The 16,656-nt window shown below is 34.6% G+C and overlaps 1 protein-coding gene across 3 annotated transcripts; it reads right to left on the reverse strand.

The window, feature by feature from the left end:
• Window positions 1–1,978: 1,978 nt before the first annotated feature.
• Window positions 1,979–10,079, reverse strand: LOC110029196. 3 transcript variants are annotated; one of them, XM_020731376.1, is made up of 5 exons: window positions 9,833–10,079; window positions 9,646–9,749; window positions 9,404–9,575; window positions 8,861–8,956; window positions 1,979–2,526 (listed from the first exon to the last, which is right to left on the reverse strand). In XM_020731376.1, exons 1-5 carry the CDS (start codon window positions 10,022–10,024, stop codon window positions 2,143–2,145), a joined length of 948 nt encoding a protein of 315 aa, XP_020587035.1. In that variant the 5' UTR covers window positions 10,025–10,079; the 3' UTR covers window positions 1,979–2,142. The 3 variants fall into 3 exon arrangements, with proteins under 3 accessions (XP_020587035.1, XP_020587034.1, XP_020587033.1); XM_020731375.1 differs by having other exon boundaries at window positions 8,861–8,983; XM_020731374.1 differs by lacking the exon at window positions 8,861–8,956.
• Between the last annotated feature and the right edge of the window lie 6,577 nt (window positions 10,080–16,656).

Raw genomic sequence — 16,656 nt, forward strand, 5'->3', positions numbered from 1 at the left:
TATTTGAGAAATGTGACTCCATACTTTTAATGTGACTGGATATCCATGATTAAATACATCAAATATTTCTTTTATGTGAAAGAGAGAAATATGATTGGATACATCGAATTATTATTCTATGATAAAGCAAAAATTATGACTGGATACATTGAATAGTTAGTGGCAGTTAGGGGTGTAAACAAGTCGAACATGAACGGACCCATTGCTTGTTTCTCATGTTTGGCTCGTTCGAGATTTTTAATGTTCAAAATGAGCTCGTGAATGTCTCTTATCCGCGTTTAGCTTAATTTATGTTCAAATATGTTTGTGTTAGTTCGTGTTCGATTTGATTTTGAACTACACAAACTTGCATATTTTATTTATTTCAGTCCGTAATAGCTCGTGTTCAATTCCATTATGATGCACACACATATTTTATTTATTTCAGACGCTAAATAAAAATTTTATTTTAAAATATTCCAAATTAATAAGAATTATGGTTTTTTTTCGCTTCCTTTTCAATTGCTTCGAATTACCATCCATTTTGCTTCAAAAAATTTAGTGCTAAATCGAAAAATGTATTACGCCGTTAATCGATATTATCCGCCGCAGAAAACAATGTAATCCAACGATAATATTTATCGTCCGATGTTTTCAGAGGCAATGTTCGACTCATGTGTGCACTAAACAAAGCTGATGTTACTGCGATGCAAAAAATGACACAATTTTTTTTGTCGGAAAATTTCAACTGAAAATTGACGTAACTAACATTATCGATCCTCGTTTTATCCGCAAAAAAAATATGAACAAAAATTAGACGCAAATTCAATGATAAAACTGAAATATCGTCGAATTTGCCTTCTATTTGCATCGAATTTAACCGATGCAAAATTAATTAATTCTTGTAGTGTGAGTTTGTTCGACTGGAAATATCGAATTGATACATATCTCCACAGATGATTGGATACATTCGACTGGATATATCGGTTGGATTCATTCCTATTAGCTTTTATAATATGAGGGATTTTGGATTTATTAAAACTCGTCCATTTTAAACCCTTAAATCAACCATTTAGAATTATGAAAGCCTGTATAGAATTAGCAACTTGAAAAAATTTATTTGCATAAAAGTATGATAAAATATCAAATTTTTATGACTCTTAAATTTATACGCATGAAATGTAAAAGTTTCCTTCCATCATTGGATACTTATGCCACTCCAACCTCCATATCCTGGTAGTGTTGTCTTATGTCTATATCACCATTTGTATGTCATTAAAGAAGACGTTTCTCTGCTCTCTTATAAATGCATGCTATGATCCATCATTTTATCTTTTGTTCATTTAGTGAATTAAATATGGAAACAGTGCCCTTAGCTTTATGGGAGAAGAAGGCATAAAATGGCGAGCAGGCTTTGTTTTGTATGGACCCGTGCGTTGATGCTGTCTTTTTATTAAATAATTGATTAAAAATTAAGAGATTTATGGACGTCATCAAATTATATCATGTTTCATCTTGTAAGAGCTGCAAATCATTCAGAATTTAATTAATGAAAAGCCAAAATTTTTTGAAGTTTTATCAAATGGAAGCAAGTTGAGGTTAGTTTTGTAAATAATTAATAAAAATCAGGCTTTCATGAATGTCAATACAAAACTTAGCTGCTAGATTTGTAAATACATAAGAATTATGTGGCGTGTAAGTAAATTGAATACATACAACTGCAGTACATCCAAATGTAGAGAAAATATTAAAGTCCAATCATAAGAAGCGAGTTCGGCGCAAACAAACACTTCATCACAACTATCCTATTTATTAATACATCAACATAATGATTCCATGAATCAAATGACATAATAACTAAGAAACAAGAAGCACAAAATATGCAATTAATACATTATTACTGCATCAAAACCCAACAGATGAGCAGGATCAAATCTACATAAAAATGTTGCATGCCTGCAACTACTATCCAATGTATATATTAATATATATCATCTATATATATATATATATATTACTTTCGAGTCCTGACAGAGAAAGAACTGGCCCTCGACAAAGAATTCAGTTCAGGCTCAACCTTCTTCTTTTGAAGCTTCCACCATTGCTGTAATGGCCTCCACGTTCACCTCTTCAAGCTCATCCTCTATATCTCCATCTTCGTTTTTAGAGTCTAGCTGGCTCATTTTGCCTTTCAAATCCATCTCTCTCGGTCCTGCAAAGCTCTGAGCTCTGTTCACCAGCACCCGTGCCTTGGAGGCGAGCCTCATCACTATCACTACTCTCGTCATTTTCGTTCTGAATCTCTTTGCCTCTCGAACTCTCTGGTTTCTGATTGTGTGGATTGCTGGAATGATCTCTAATTCTCTCTGATTCTGATCGGTAGAGTTCTACATCGGTTCTGGCTGCGGCTGCGGACTCTGAGGCAGCTAGCGTTGTGCTTCCGGCATCCTCGTACATTTTACCTTCCAGCGGCTCACGCAGACAGGCAGCGCATAGTCGACCCAATGTTGCTCTGGCTTGCTGCGTCCTCCTCTGAAGGTTGGGGTTCTGAATCAATTAAATGTTTGTTAAGATTTAGGATGTAAGAATGGATGGTGTGTTAGTTTTTTATTGTGGTCCACGTCACTCACAAACCCACTGAAGTAGGTCATTTATTTTAATGATAAATATCGATTAATTAATTAAATTATATTAAATCATTTTGATCAGTAACCTCTTATAGATGGTAATTTCTAGCATAGATCATTTACTTTAATATAATTTAAATTATATTAAATCATTTTGATCAGTAACTCCCTTATGGATGGTGGTTACTAACTTATATCAACAAATTAATTAAATTATATTAAATTCTTTTGATCAGTAATGAGTCATTTACTTTAATAATAAATTTCAATTAATTAATTAAATTATATTAAATCCTATTGGTCAGTAACCTCCTGGTGGATGGTGGTTAAATAACACATGAATCTAGAGAAGGGTCCTCTCTCTAGCTAACACATATTGTATATTTCTCTCAATCAGAAAGTATAGAAAGTTTTAGTGGATTTAAGAAAAAAAACTTCATCTCCTCAGATCTAATTCTACAATCATGAATACAAATATGTTATTCTTATTTATGAATATATAAAAATCATGAATTCAAAGATCTTAGTCATTATGTGTTTATGAATTCACATAAATAAAAAAAAAAGCTAGCGGTTGGTGTCAGAGTCACTTTGCTGAATTTGTGATTTTTTATTTTAATTTTATATATGTTAATTGTATTAGATTTCCACTGTAAATTAGATCACTAAAATTAATCCGTGAATTTAAAGATTATTTTCGGAATTATTAAATTTGGGTTTTGAATCAGGACTTATATAATTTAAGTCATGAAATGTATATTGTTGTGATTGAAATTATTATTTATTTGATGTCTATATTATGTTTAATTTGTTAGTCACCAAAGTGGCCAAATTAGTATGTTTAATAGATGTTTTTATTCAGACAGAAGAGAAGTTAAGTTTGTCTTGCTTGCTTTATTGTTGCATGTATATGGGATTTGGTTCTGTTCTGAATTTCCCATTAAATCTTCTTTCTCATAAATGTCATCAATCCATTCTTGTGAGGCCTTTGTGACTGTATCAGCAACTAAGCTAATAGAATGTTGCTTCCATTTACTTCATAGCTTATAGATTTTATGTGAGAAATTCTAATGGCCTTCACTACCATTCATTATTTACTTTGGATTTTTAAGGATGAACGAATTCAAATTCTTTTTTTTTTTCTTACCTAGTTTTTTTTTTTTATTTGTCATTCTTAATTTGTAGTTTAACGAAGGTGATCGTGGTTGTACCTTATATTTTAATGCTCATTATTTCCTTTAATCGAAATCTGTATTTACTCCCTAAATCGCATGTGGTTATTTTGGATTTCTGTTTAGTTATCTAGAGTCTGAAATAAATACTTCAGATTACATGTTTTGATAGTGTTTATGATTAGAAAGAACACATTGAGATCTTCAGGTTCATCGTTTTGTTGACGGTTCATGAGAGCATGCTCAAAATTTCTTTAATTATTTAAGCTATATGTGGTGATCTGCTGCTCTGTTGACAATCAATGAGGCATACATTCTTATAAATGCTTTTCTCATCCAAAGTTAACGATCTATTGTTGGATTCTGCAGTAAGTCTCATCTTAACTATATATATCACTTTCGCCTCACATCTCCTTCTACAAGGTTTTGATTTACTGGACCAGCTGGTCTAAATAATACCACTATTCTAATTTTGGAAGATTTACGTACATACCATTTAATTCTCATGTATTTACTTGTCTAAGGGATTAAATGTCAATTTTTTACATATATGCCACCTGTTCTGTTTTGATGAAAATGTGTTTCACTGTCTAAAAGTTTAAGCGGTAATATTTTTGATGTGATATGAAAGATTCGGTTGGTTTAAATATAAAGTGTAAAATTTAAGTGTTAAACATGTAAATATGTAAGAATTGGGCGGTGTGTATGTAAATACTCCAAGACTTCAAAATGAGGATATGGTTCTGATGTTCCTGAAATGATATAATTATGAAAAGTATGAAAGGGGGCAATGCCAGCCATGAGAGTGTGATGCTATTAAACCTTGCATGATGTAGACTTCTTTTGATATTTGATTATGTTTGATAATGTTAAGATGTTGTTTGCTTACATACATATATATAAGACTGGGCTATTTGCATACTTTACATTATACACACTTATATGTTTATTTGTGTAATCTTTCATTGAATTCAATTTTCATACCAACTTTACGGTGCTCCTTTGCAAGGTAAACCCGGTCGTGGTGGGGGCAATGGATGATCTCAAGAGTCACCTCGGAGCAGGCGAAATGGATGATAGCAAACTTCGCGACGATATAAACTCCTAAAGTCTACTTAAATTTTTTCATATTTGCTATAACCATACATAATTCTAAACCTTCCAAAATCAGCATTGATTCAGCTTTCTAAATTGGCATGAATTTTGCATACGTTCAACCATCAAATTAGCTATGAAGCACCACTTAAGATCTATACAAAGCCCGCTCTAATTCAACTCTTAGAATCAACATAAAATTTGCATAAATATTATAAAACAGTCCCTATATCATGCTCAAAATTTGGTTCTTATTCAACTAATATTTCAGTTTCATTACTTCTGTGAGATAATTTAAGAAATATGCGCAGATTTCTTTTGGTTCATTAACTATCAAAATGCAGGGGAATTTGTATGTAATAATCGGTTGGAGTGGATAATACTAAATTTTTATTTAATTCTTGTTAAGGACAAATAGTTTGATATCTTCCCTTCTTGTCTAAAATTTGTACATTAATTAGACCATTAGAATTCCTTATACAGCTTGAACATATGATTGAGATTTGACATCAATAAAGCATTCTGCGCATCAAGGAATGTCTGTGCGCTCTTTTGAGTCGAGGAAGAAGGCTAGTTTTAATTAAGTTGTAAATCACATTATTCCAATCTCTTTATGGTGAAACTTGCTTTTAGAATATAATTTCCGTTATTTGTTTAACTTGGCATCTACAAGCTGTATTATTTTTTCTAAAGCTGACAATACTGTTTATAGTGCTTGCTCTCCTTAACAATTTCCCAAAGCATGATATTTCTTTTCAATATGTTTAGTCAAATTTGTTTAGCTTTTTAACTTCAAAATCTTAATCCAAATAATGTAAAAATCTACTTCAAAATCATGAAAGGGTGCAATTGTGATTGAGAAAAATTTACTTGATTCCTGAATTTAAATAGTTGCGTCCTTAACTTTTTCCAAAATTGTGATTATATGCTACAAAATTTTCTTTACATGAATTATTTTTGGACTCATAGAGACATTGAACAATAAGACAATTTATACCTCGGTATAAAAAAAAATCATTCAGTTCGACACAACATAACTTTTTAGACCTAAAAGATATTGAATCATTCAAGTAAGAAATTTTCAAAATCTATTCTTTGATAGTCTAAGCTCAATTTTTTTTCAAAACTTATGCTTGAAATAAAACTTCTGGTGAGATGAATCTAATGAGCTTAATATTATTTTGTTTTGTTTACATTAAGACATTAAGGTATAAAAATAGTGCATGATAAAGATGGGCCAACACTTTGTCTGATTGAGTATTTTAACTTTTTTGTCAAAAATAATTCGAATTTATTTTTTTAGGACAATTAAATAGACCTTATGTATACACTTTTTGGAGGAGGCTAAGATAAAGGCTGGTGGAAAATGAAGGAGAGAGAGCCCAAAACAATTCTCATTAGCTATCGATTACTCTCATTTCGAATATAGAAGACACTCAACAACGAAACAAGTCTACACCGGCTAAATCTTCCTTAGTTTAAGTAATGACCAATAGGACTTTGAGGTGGTCCGCCTAGTGCGACATAAATTCTCACCTTATCTTTAGGCTTATGCACAGTCATGTTGTGTAATATAAATCCTAACTCTTTTTAGGATTCTGAGGTCGTCGTTATGTATGACATAAACCCTCATATTTTTCAGGCTATCTGTACGATCTTGTCGTGCAAACGTAAGCCCTAAATAATAAAATTGATAGGATCTGATTGTCAAATAAATCACTTCAAAATTAAAGCCGAACAAATATGATAGTTGGGAAGTTATTTGAGGTTTTCCTTAAAGTCTGTGACGTCTTCTACTTCTTCGTTTCTTTGGATTCCTAAAATAAAATGTTTCTAGTTGAGCCGCTCCCATTTGATATTTTAGGTCCTTCTTTGAAAACTTAAACTTTGAAATTCTTAAAAGCAGAACCAGTGACCTTAATCGAGTGTAATCTTAGGCGATTTCAGTTATCTAAGATTTAATTAACTATATGAGCTTGCATCTATAAGGAACTTAAGAACTAAAGTAATATAAACTCTATCTAATTTCTTGTACTAGGCAGGGGAACTTGTCGACTTATATAAAACGGTTTCGCATATCAAACAAATTTCATAAATTCATTAGTTTATTTATTCATACATCATTATTCAAGTAAATGTGTCTATCCTTCGGGATAGATGCTGCTTGCGGTGTTACGTTCTTTTAACTCAAATCATCGAATATATGGAATCCCGTTTATATTATCTTTCAAAAATTAAAATACTATTTTCAAAATTAGATATATCCTATTATACTTTATTAAATCTGAAATTTAAAAATTAAAACGGCCGACACCAGGCCAGCCATTAGCTTTATTGTCTGGATGTTGGGCATGTATTAAAGTCATCTAGAAATAAATTATTGGAAAGTTGCAAAGAAACTTTTGAGATACCTACAAGGAACAAAGAAACACATGTTCACTTATAGAAGATCTAATGATCTTGAAGTGACAGGATATTCAGATACAGATTTTGTTGGATGTGTTGATACCAGAAAATCAACATTTAGACATTCGTTCCTTTTGGCTGAAGGAGCAATCTCATGGAAAGTGCGAATCAAACTATCACCGCTGCATCCACTATGAAAACTGAATTTGTGGCATGCTTCGAAACTACAATTCAGGGCTTATGGTTGCAGAATTTTATTTTAGTACTTGGAATTGTCGACAGCATTGTCAAGCCGCTGAAATTTTGTTGTAATAACTCCGCAGCAGTTTTCTTTTCTAGAAACGACAAGTTTTCCAAATGTTCTAAACACATAAAATTAAAATATCTTGTCGTTGAAGAAGAAGTTTAGAAACATATGGTGTCAATTGAGCATATTAGCACCAGTCTTATAACTGCGAATCCATTGACGAAAGGGTAGCCACCAAATACATTTTTAACAAATATGTCGTGAGAATGGACATTATCGAAATCCTTTATTAGTTTATGTTTAGTGCTTTTTATGTTTGACACTTTTAGCTCGGTTTATTGTTGTTTATGATATTTATAGATCTTGTTGATCATTTATGTACATTTTACGTTGTGTGATGTTTAATAAGATTTGTCTTTTAATAGATATTATGAGACCATGATGTTATTTCTCATTATGTTAAATATATAATTGATATTGTGATACATGGAAGTAACTGTGTCGGCAAATTGATACACAACCACCATGATTCACATTAACTTCTTACTTATTGATGATTTATGATTTGACCAATATAAAAAATATTTTTTAGCTTATATTTTATGTATTATGATATGCGCTATTAAAAAAAAATAATAATAAATAACAATTTTCGTGGGCCAAGTGGGAGAATATTAATTTTTTATTGTAACCCCCGTTGCCCATAAACCCACTAAAGTGTGTCATTTATTTTCATGAAAAATATCAATTAATTAATTAAGTTATATTTAATCCTTTTGATCAGTAACCTCTTATAGATGATGGTTACTAGCATATGTCATTTACTTTAATATAATATAATTAATTATATTATATTAAATCTTTTCGATCAGTAACCCCCTTATGGACTGTGGTTACTAACTTATGTAAATAAATTAATTAAATTATGTTAAATCAATAATCCTCTTATGGATGGTGGTTACTATCCTGATTAACTTTAATAATAAATTTCAATTAATTAATTAAATTATATTAAATCCTATTGGTCAGTAACCCCTATGATGGATTGTGGTTAAATAACACATGAATCCAGATAAGAGTCTTCTCTCTTTCTAACACTTACCGTATCTTCCTCTCCATCAGAAAGTACATAAAGTCTTGATGAATTAGAGAGAGAAACTTTATCTCCTAAGATCTAACTCTACAATCATGAATACATGTACGTTATTCTTATTTAGAATATGTAAAAGTCATGAATTCAAAGATCTTAGTCATTATGTGTTTATGAATTTGCATAAAATATTAAAAAAAAAGCTAACATGGTGATCTGATTCGTATGAAGTATAGGTTATCACCTCTACAGTCTCCACGGGAATTTTGGCTAGATCCACATCGATGCCTTTCTCAATTGCTATTTCTCTCATGACATTGTGCTTGGTTGCCAAACTTGGCTGTTTTGTAGAAAACTTACGTAATAACTGAAAAAAATTAAGAAAAAAAATACTATGATTCTTAAAAAGGGATTATTTATTATGTATTTACATATCTCAATATAAATTATGCTTTTAATATTTATGTAACGGAAATCTTTCAAATCACATGAAGAATATCATAATTTTAACATCTTAAAAGTGAACTACATACTTTCATTCTTAGATAAAGTGATATCTATGTAAAAATTAAAATTTAGTTGTTAAATATGTAAATATAAATGAATCGTTTGGTATTTATGTAAATCTTCCATTTAGCTTTTATTTGATGGTTTATAATTGATTTTTTTTTTTCAACAATGATTTATTTTACACCATCAAAAATCACTTTGATAGATGAAAAAGGTAATAATAAAAATATAGTGGAGTTCGGCGCTTACTGAGTTTTAACAACGACTTCTTACTTACGTCAGCACCGACACCGCAATTATCGCGCAGCTCCGCAACCGCAGTTGTGAATTCTCTTCCGAATCTAGACCTGAAGATGCGGCGTATCTTTCTCAGCTCCGGCAAATCACCGCACCGTAAGGCCGCATAAGCCAATCCAGCAGCCGCCTCACGCAGCTCCTCCGGACACTCCCTGCTCCACAAAATATCACAGTAAGCCCATCTCCACCATGAGACCACAGCATAGAAATCAGATATATTACTTCTGTTTGTGGTCGAGGAAGGCGGGCTTTTTAAGCAGGTGGCAGTAGCTCTCCACTATGTCGAAGCCGTCGAGCATATTGCGCTCTTTGATCACCGTCTCCGCCTGCACATAAAACGCAAAATTGATTATGTTGAGAGAAGGGGCAAACAATTAAGAAGCTGAGAGCTTTGAAAATATTTACGAACGGGGATGAGGGCGCGATCACGGTGGCCGCGGCGGAGGTGTTCGGCGACATCATCTTCGGCTTCAGCGCACCGGGTTTTGCCCTGTCTGCGGAGGTGGGAAAGACGGCAGACGGTGAGGTCGAGGAGAAACTCCAGGTTCTTTACATCACGTGAGGTTCTCCTGCAGAGAGCGTCGAGGCAGCACTTCGTCATTTTCCCGCTGTTTCACGGAAGAAAAGAGGAGACGATTTTCAGAGGCCGTCTAAAATTAGGCTGGTTTCCGTTTTAGCGATGTCAAATCAGAATGGCCGACAATAATTTTTTTAAAAAAAACTTTTTTTTTCCGGATTTTGATAATTTTTTTCATTCGATAGGTTTTATTTAGGTGTGAACCAGCAACCGAACACATAGCTTATTCATGTTCCTCATTGGCCCGACACATAGCTCAAGTTCCTCGTTGGGCCGAAAAAAGGCACTCATCAAGATAAAAAGTGACAGAGGAATATTTGGACTTTTAACATTATTTGAAACATGTGTAAGTTAACTTCCTCCAAACTGCGAAAAAATTTGCGTACGTCAAGGGGTTCTGCGTACATAATAGGGTACATGAGAGTTATACGGAGATTACAAGGGGGTTATAACCTGTTGTACCTCCCGTGTAACTCTCGTGTAACCTCCTGTGTAAATCCCGTGTAACCCCGCTGTAACAATTATACATGCTTGTAACTCCTATGTAACTCTCGTGTACACGCTTGTAACTCCCATGTAACTCCCGTGTACACTATTATGTACTCAGAGATGCGTACCCCTTGACGTACGCAAAATTTTTCCTCCAAACTGAGGCAGCCGCTAATACAATTATGAGATCTACATATCTTCCATATTTTCGTAGCTCAAAAAAGTTGGTGTTTCAATTTTTTCTGTGGTGGTGATAAATCAGGATCTAATATTTCTAAAATATGAATTAATAATTATAAAATTTATCACACTTAAAATTTAGAAATTATCGCTGAACTCTATTTTCTAAATAGAAAATTCCAAATTACAGCTGTTCGAATTTCTGCTGGCCCTACGGCTGCATTCATTTTTCTACCAGTCGTTTTCCACATCCTTTCATAATGTTCAAATGTAATTGATCCTTCTATTGAGTCATTTTCCACTCCCTTTCATGAAGCTCTACTTTTTAAGCTAGATTATGATCCTCTCCTATTAATTAGAGGACATACTTTTTGTTGGGACGGAAAAATTAGATTTGATCGATTCACAACTATACGACACCACAGAAAACAAAGTAATTCAAGAGATTTTGAACAAAAATTGAATAGATACGTATGGTACAAGAAATTCAGAAAAACACACAATATTTAACATGAAAAAATCTGAGAACATAAAAGAAAACTACTCGAGCCACACCACACAAAAAAGTCTACTATGGAAATGAGAAATGTAATGAATTGCGCTGTTGTGAAAAATGATTGCGAGAAAGCAAAAAATTAACGAGCAAATTGTAAAACAGCAGAGCGACACACAGATTTACATGATTTGACAAATTGCCTACGTCCACGGAGTTGCAGAGGATTTTATTACTTTAAGGATTACACACTGTCGATCTTGTCGACTTACAAGAAGGCTCTTTCTCTCTTCCTCTCTCTCTCTCTCATCACCTTCTCTCTTTCACTCTACCCTTGAGCCACACAGCAGAAGAACACAAAGGGAAGCAACTAGCCTTGCGATTCCCTTTCTCTTTGGCCCGTGAGCAAGAACCAAAGCAACACAGAGGGAAGAAGCCACACACCTATCGCTGAAGAGAAGATACACGCTAAAGGAGAAGTTATGTCTAACGGTGGACTTCTTGCATGCATTTAAATCTTCCTATTCGACCCAACAAAGGCAAGCCTTAACCGCACAATATGGAGGAATCAATCGAGCGTGATTTCATGCCAAGCAAAAATAACAAGGATTTAATATTTCTTGTCTTAATTCGTGAATCCAGAAGAGGAAGGCGGGAGAGCATGTTGCCCCATTTTGGCCCAAAACCACCAAATTACCAAAACACCCCTTACAACCCTAATTTTTGCCAAAAATCAAAAAATTATCCAAAATACTCAAATTTGTCCAAAAATCATCTCAAACCCCTCACCAATACTTAAATTGACCAAAATTTACCAAATTTTAAAAATACCACTAAAAAAATTGCCAAAATAACCAAAATGCCCCTCATGACCTAAAAATTCCAGGAATTTCCAAAAATTCCAAAATAATGTCAAATATTTCTAATTTTAATTTTTTATCATCAATTTGACCAGATTTGACCAATTTTACTAATTTGACCAAAAACCTCAATTCGCCCTTAAATGCCCAAATGTCTCCAAATTAACCACAATTTTTGCCCAATTGACTCCAATCTTGCCCAATTTTAATTCTAAACCAAAATTCAATATCCCCAATTCTATTCTAAACAAAATACAAGCCCAATTTTATTCAAATAAAAAAGACCCAATTTTGATCATATGCCCAAATCCACCAAATTAGCCTACCAATTCAATTCAAAATCCTATGAAATTTTCACCAATCCTTCATGACATATTCCTACACCAAACTCAACATTCAAATAGCCCAAACTTTAGTCCAAAATCAATTTCCATTTTAAAAGCCCAAAGCACACTACATTTAATTTCAAAAGCTCAAGTTCAAAGCCAACATTGCAATCATTTCTTCTCATCATCCATTTGATTAAAATCATTCGTCAAGTCCTAAATCCAAAATAAAATCATTCCAAATCAACTATCATGCCAAACTTCACCAAAAAATGCTAAAAATTTAAAAATCCCCTCATGAAAATTAGCCAAGCCACATGCAAGTCGTAAAGCCACTCCCAAGCCATAGGTAAGTCATGTGAGCCTTGCCACATCACCAAGATATTAATGGAAAGAGGCCAAACCACTTTTAAGCCCCTTTAAAAAGGCTTTTAACCCTTTTTATGAATTACTTAAACCCATAATTAAGAAAATCTCTTTGGATGGAGACTTCTACACATCAATCAAGCTGAACCTCCTGATTTCCCTCAGCACCTAAACCAGCCTTGAGGGGTGAACCTAACCCGAAACCATGATTAGACCCAATTTGACCCAAAATAGCCCTTTCCCCATTCCATTTTGATCCAATACCTTTACACATGGCAACCCCAAATTGGTTGCAACAAAACCAAGCCTTGAGCCCCCTGACCAAATGGTGACCCCTCCCTGGCCGGCCAGCCACCTTGGTGGCCAGAAAACACCATGGCCAAGGGAGGCCATATGGTCAAAACTCAAAATTGAACCTACCTGATGTGCACAACTCAAATTGGACACTTGGGCACTTCTCCCCTCCACCTAAGCAACCCTAAACACTCAGCAATTGTCCCTGTAGGCCTCTCCAAGCCCCTCTATTTAAACCCCCCTCTATGGCCAAAGAAAGAGAGCTTGAAATTCCTTGAGGAGACTGCTAAATTGCTTCTAAAGCCTCTTTGAGACCTCTTGAGCTTAACCCAACCACCCTTAGCCATCCAAATCCACTGCTCCAGCTCAATTTTTTAGCTTAATTCCTAGGCCGAAACAGGACATCCTCCAAACGTCCACCAAATTCAAATTAATTGGACTACAAATTAATGGGCCCCACCCCATCCTCACAGCAAGAGAAGAAGATCCCCCACAATAGCCCCATCACCAAAGCACCCTAAGATGGACTTTGATCAACCCCCTAATTCGGCCATGGTCGAAATCATATCTAGGCGATTCACCATGACTTGAGGCTCCATCCCTTGGCTCTTGGGACACCTACGAGGCTTCCACAAGCATCCAATCGAGGCTACCCATCTTGGACCAAGGAATTGAGCTTAAACCCTAAACTGAGCTTTATTTTATTCTCCATTCGTATATAGTTAATTTAAGTGTCGATCAACCATATGGATGTGTTCTCCTTGTCGAGACGAGCATTTAAAAAAAAGCACTCAAATTCGTTAAGAATCGAGAGAGATATCAAGCTTTGAAAATGGACGGTTTTCGGGCTAACTCTATCGGGGACGATGACCGAACGCCATCCGATTGAGCGTTGACCGCGACTTTTTATATACCTAAAAATACAAGAATTTGACACCACTACTAGAAGATTTAACCCCCGATGCTTCGTGAAGTTGACACCACTACTTGAAGACTATAATCACCAGAAACGGTGCCAGAAACTTGAGGACTTTATGTTTTTGATTAATTTTATATATTCTATATAGTCACAATGATATAAACGCAAGTATACTTATCGCTCAAGTAATACAAGGCTCTAATGGAGTCTCATTTTTTGATCCCACAGGGAAGCAAGGTAAGAGGTCCTTAATCAAATTTCTAATTTACTACTATCAGGCCTTAGATTGGAATGTCGATTAAAATAGTATTTTATCTAGCAACTACTCCTAAATGCAAATGTTAAATGTAAAGATAATAACTATTCCTAAATGCAAATGTTAATTCTAAGGATAATCCCTTTTTGGATGAATTAATTTGGAGAATTTAGAGATGTTAAAAATTACTATTCCTATGTAGTGAATTGGATAATGTAAAGGAAAGAGATGCATTAAATATTGTATATGTCAAATAGGAGCAATCCTATTCTTTACCCTCTTCTGAGTCCTTTGGTCCAGACATAAAGAACATTGACTAATTTACTGAATCTGTGGCTAGGCTGGGAGGATACAGGCTCTGCTCCCACGTTCCCCTTGTTCCCCTTACCTGAGGGCTAACATCTCTGCTTCAGTACTCAAACAATAGGACCGAATTGGGGAATTTAGTCCGTCACCCTAAATCTCTAATTCTACGTCCATCAAAGTATATTTCCCTATTTATTTGCATTCAAATCCCATGAACTTAACCATCCATGAAATCTGAATGTGTTTCTACTTTGTTGAGAATTACACAGCCCTCTCGGGTCTTAATGCAATTACAACGAATTTTAACACTATAAGAGGCCTTTATTGTAATGTAAATAAAGTGCAAGTAAAAACCATTGATAATTAAATCCGCTTCTAACATGCATCACTAAATCCTAAACATGAATTCTACTCATTACAAAAGAAAAGAAAGTAAAATGGGCATAATCTTCTCATGTCATTATTTCCAAACAAGAAGAGAGAGTAAGAGAAGCCCATCACAAAGCACGAAGAAAACACAACGGAAACTTAATTTAACCAAAGCAAATCCACTATATAAGTGTTTACAAAATCATAAGATAATGAAGAACAAAATACTTAGTTTTTTCCCTTAAAAGAAAGACGAATATCTCTCCCACAAAGTCTCCCGCCGATCCATGCAATGCTAGAACATCTCCTTACAAATTCTCTCAAAATCCCCTCTCCAATCTCTCCAAAGGGGTGGAAATCTACATTTCTACTCCTATTCTAGGAAACCTAAACTTTTTCCACACTTTTCCTAGCATTCCTCTCATAAAAATCCTCTCTTTTCTAACCTAAATTTGTTCTTTTAAAGTGTAGGGACAAAGTATGAAGATCTTTTAAAGTGTAGGGACATGTAGGGACAAAGTATGAAGAGTTGTCACAAGAATCCTTTCAAAAAGCGTCCAAATACGTTGAATTTCGACCCATAACCGTCTTGGGCGCTGTCGGCGAGTTTTTCTATCGTTTTTCGGTCTTCTCGGGTAAATCTCACCGTCGGCGCCGTCGGCGGGCAGACTGCGCAGCTCCACCGTTTCACTCCGTTTGACTCTGTTTTAGCTCTGTTTCGCCTCATTTCAGTTGAGTTACGTTCCTAACAGATAACCCTACAAAATAAGCATGAAAACAACATTCCTTTAAAGTGTAATCTCATTCAAAAATATGCAAGAAGTGTAAAAGAGATTAAGCATCCAAAGACTTATCGAAAGTTAATAGGGCAAAATATCATTTCTTGCTTATTTTTGCTCCAAATTGCACCATTTTTGCATCTTTTTGCTCCAATGACCATAATTCATCATACCTGCAACAAAACATCAAAAATACTCTTCTTTAAAGTGCAATATCATCAAAATCAGTGTAAAATAGGTATGAAAATCTCAACATATTTTTCTTTGGTCAAGCGTGTATCGGTTGAACGGTTCTGATCGTGCCGGATGAGAAGCTGGGACGGACCGCGGGCTGACGAGGCGGCTTTCGTGGATGGCGGCGCCGAACCAGAGGATGCCGTGTGTAAATTTTTACGCGTACGAGGATCGAGTCAGCACTGACTGGTTTAAGTAGAAAAATAGGTCTATTTTTGGATTTATTTAATGCCCATAAATTCAAAAATGCATAACTTTGTGTAGAAAAATCAGAAAAATAAAATAAAATAACCATGTTACTCAGTGATGAGTGGAGAAAAACATGGAATTATTTTAAAGTTTATTTGTGTTTTTGTTCATTTTTCTCTTTTTTTTTATGTTTAAAAGGAGTCGCCAGTTTGTCGATCGTCGTATAATTCCCCCATTCGAATAAATCTCCCTCCCGAACCATATAAATGATTTGAGAAGGAGAGGAACCGAATAAGAAGGGACATACGACAAAGTCACAAACAAGAGAAAAAGTAAAACATGGAGAGTCTACGTGCGATAAACCTCGCAAGGATATGTTAAGAATATTCGCCCAAACAAGATCGGGCAGAGGCACCTTAAACCAATATCCGCGAAAGAAGTATCTACATAGACTACCCATAACCAGAGAGTCAGGTGTATGTACCTGTTCTGGGGTCAAGAGCACTCCCAGAGGAACGTGTTCCTACTGGTTAATTACATCTTGGGGGATACCCAAGAATACTCTCGATAAAAGGAATTTCGCTTCATATTATCAT

The sequence above is a fragment of the Phalaenopsis equestris genome, unplaced genomic scaffold (assembly GCF_001263595.1).
Source record: "Phalaenopsis equestris unplaced genomic scaffold, ASM126359v1 Scaffold000552, whole genome shotgun sequence".
Taxonomy (NCBI): Eukaryota; Viridiplantae; Streptophyta; class Magnoliopsida; order Asparagales; family Orchidaceae; genus Phalaenopsis; species Phalaenopsis equestris.

What these genes read in the sequence shown, in the direction of transcription:
- LOC110029196 (XM_020731375.1), bottom strand. Translation starts at nt 10,024, where the DNA reads ATGACGAAGTGCTGCCTCGACGCTCTCTGCAGGAGAACCTCACGTGAT. An exon ending in GTGATCGCGCCCTCATCCCC is followed by an intron (nt 9,750 to 9,832) that starts GTTCGTAAATAT and finishes TTTTATGTGCAG; the next exon opens with GCGGAGACGGTGATCAAAGA. An exon ending in ATTGCGGTGTCGGTGCTGAC is followed by an intron (nt 8,984 to 9,403) that starts GTAAGTAAGAAG and finishes AATTTTTTTCAG; the next exon opens with TTATTACGTAAGTTTTCTAC.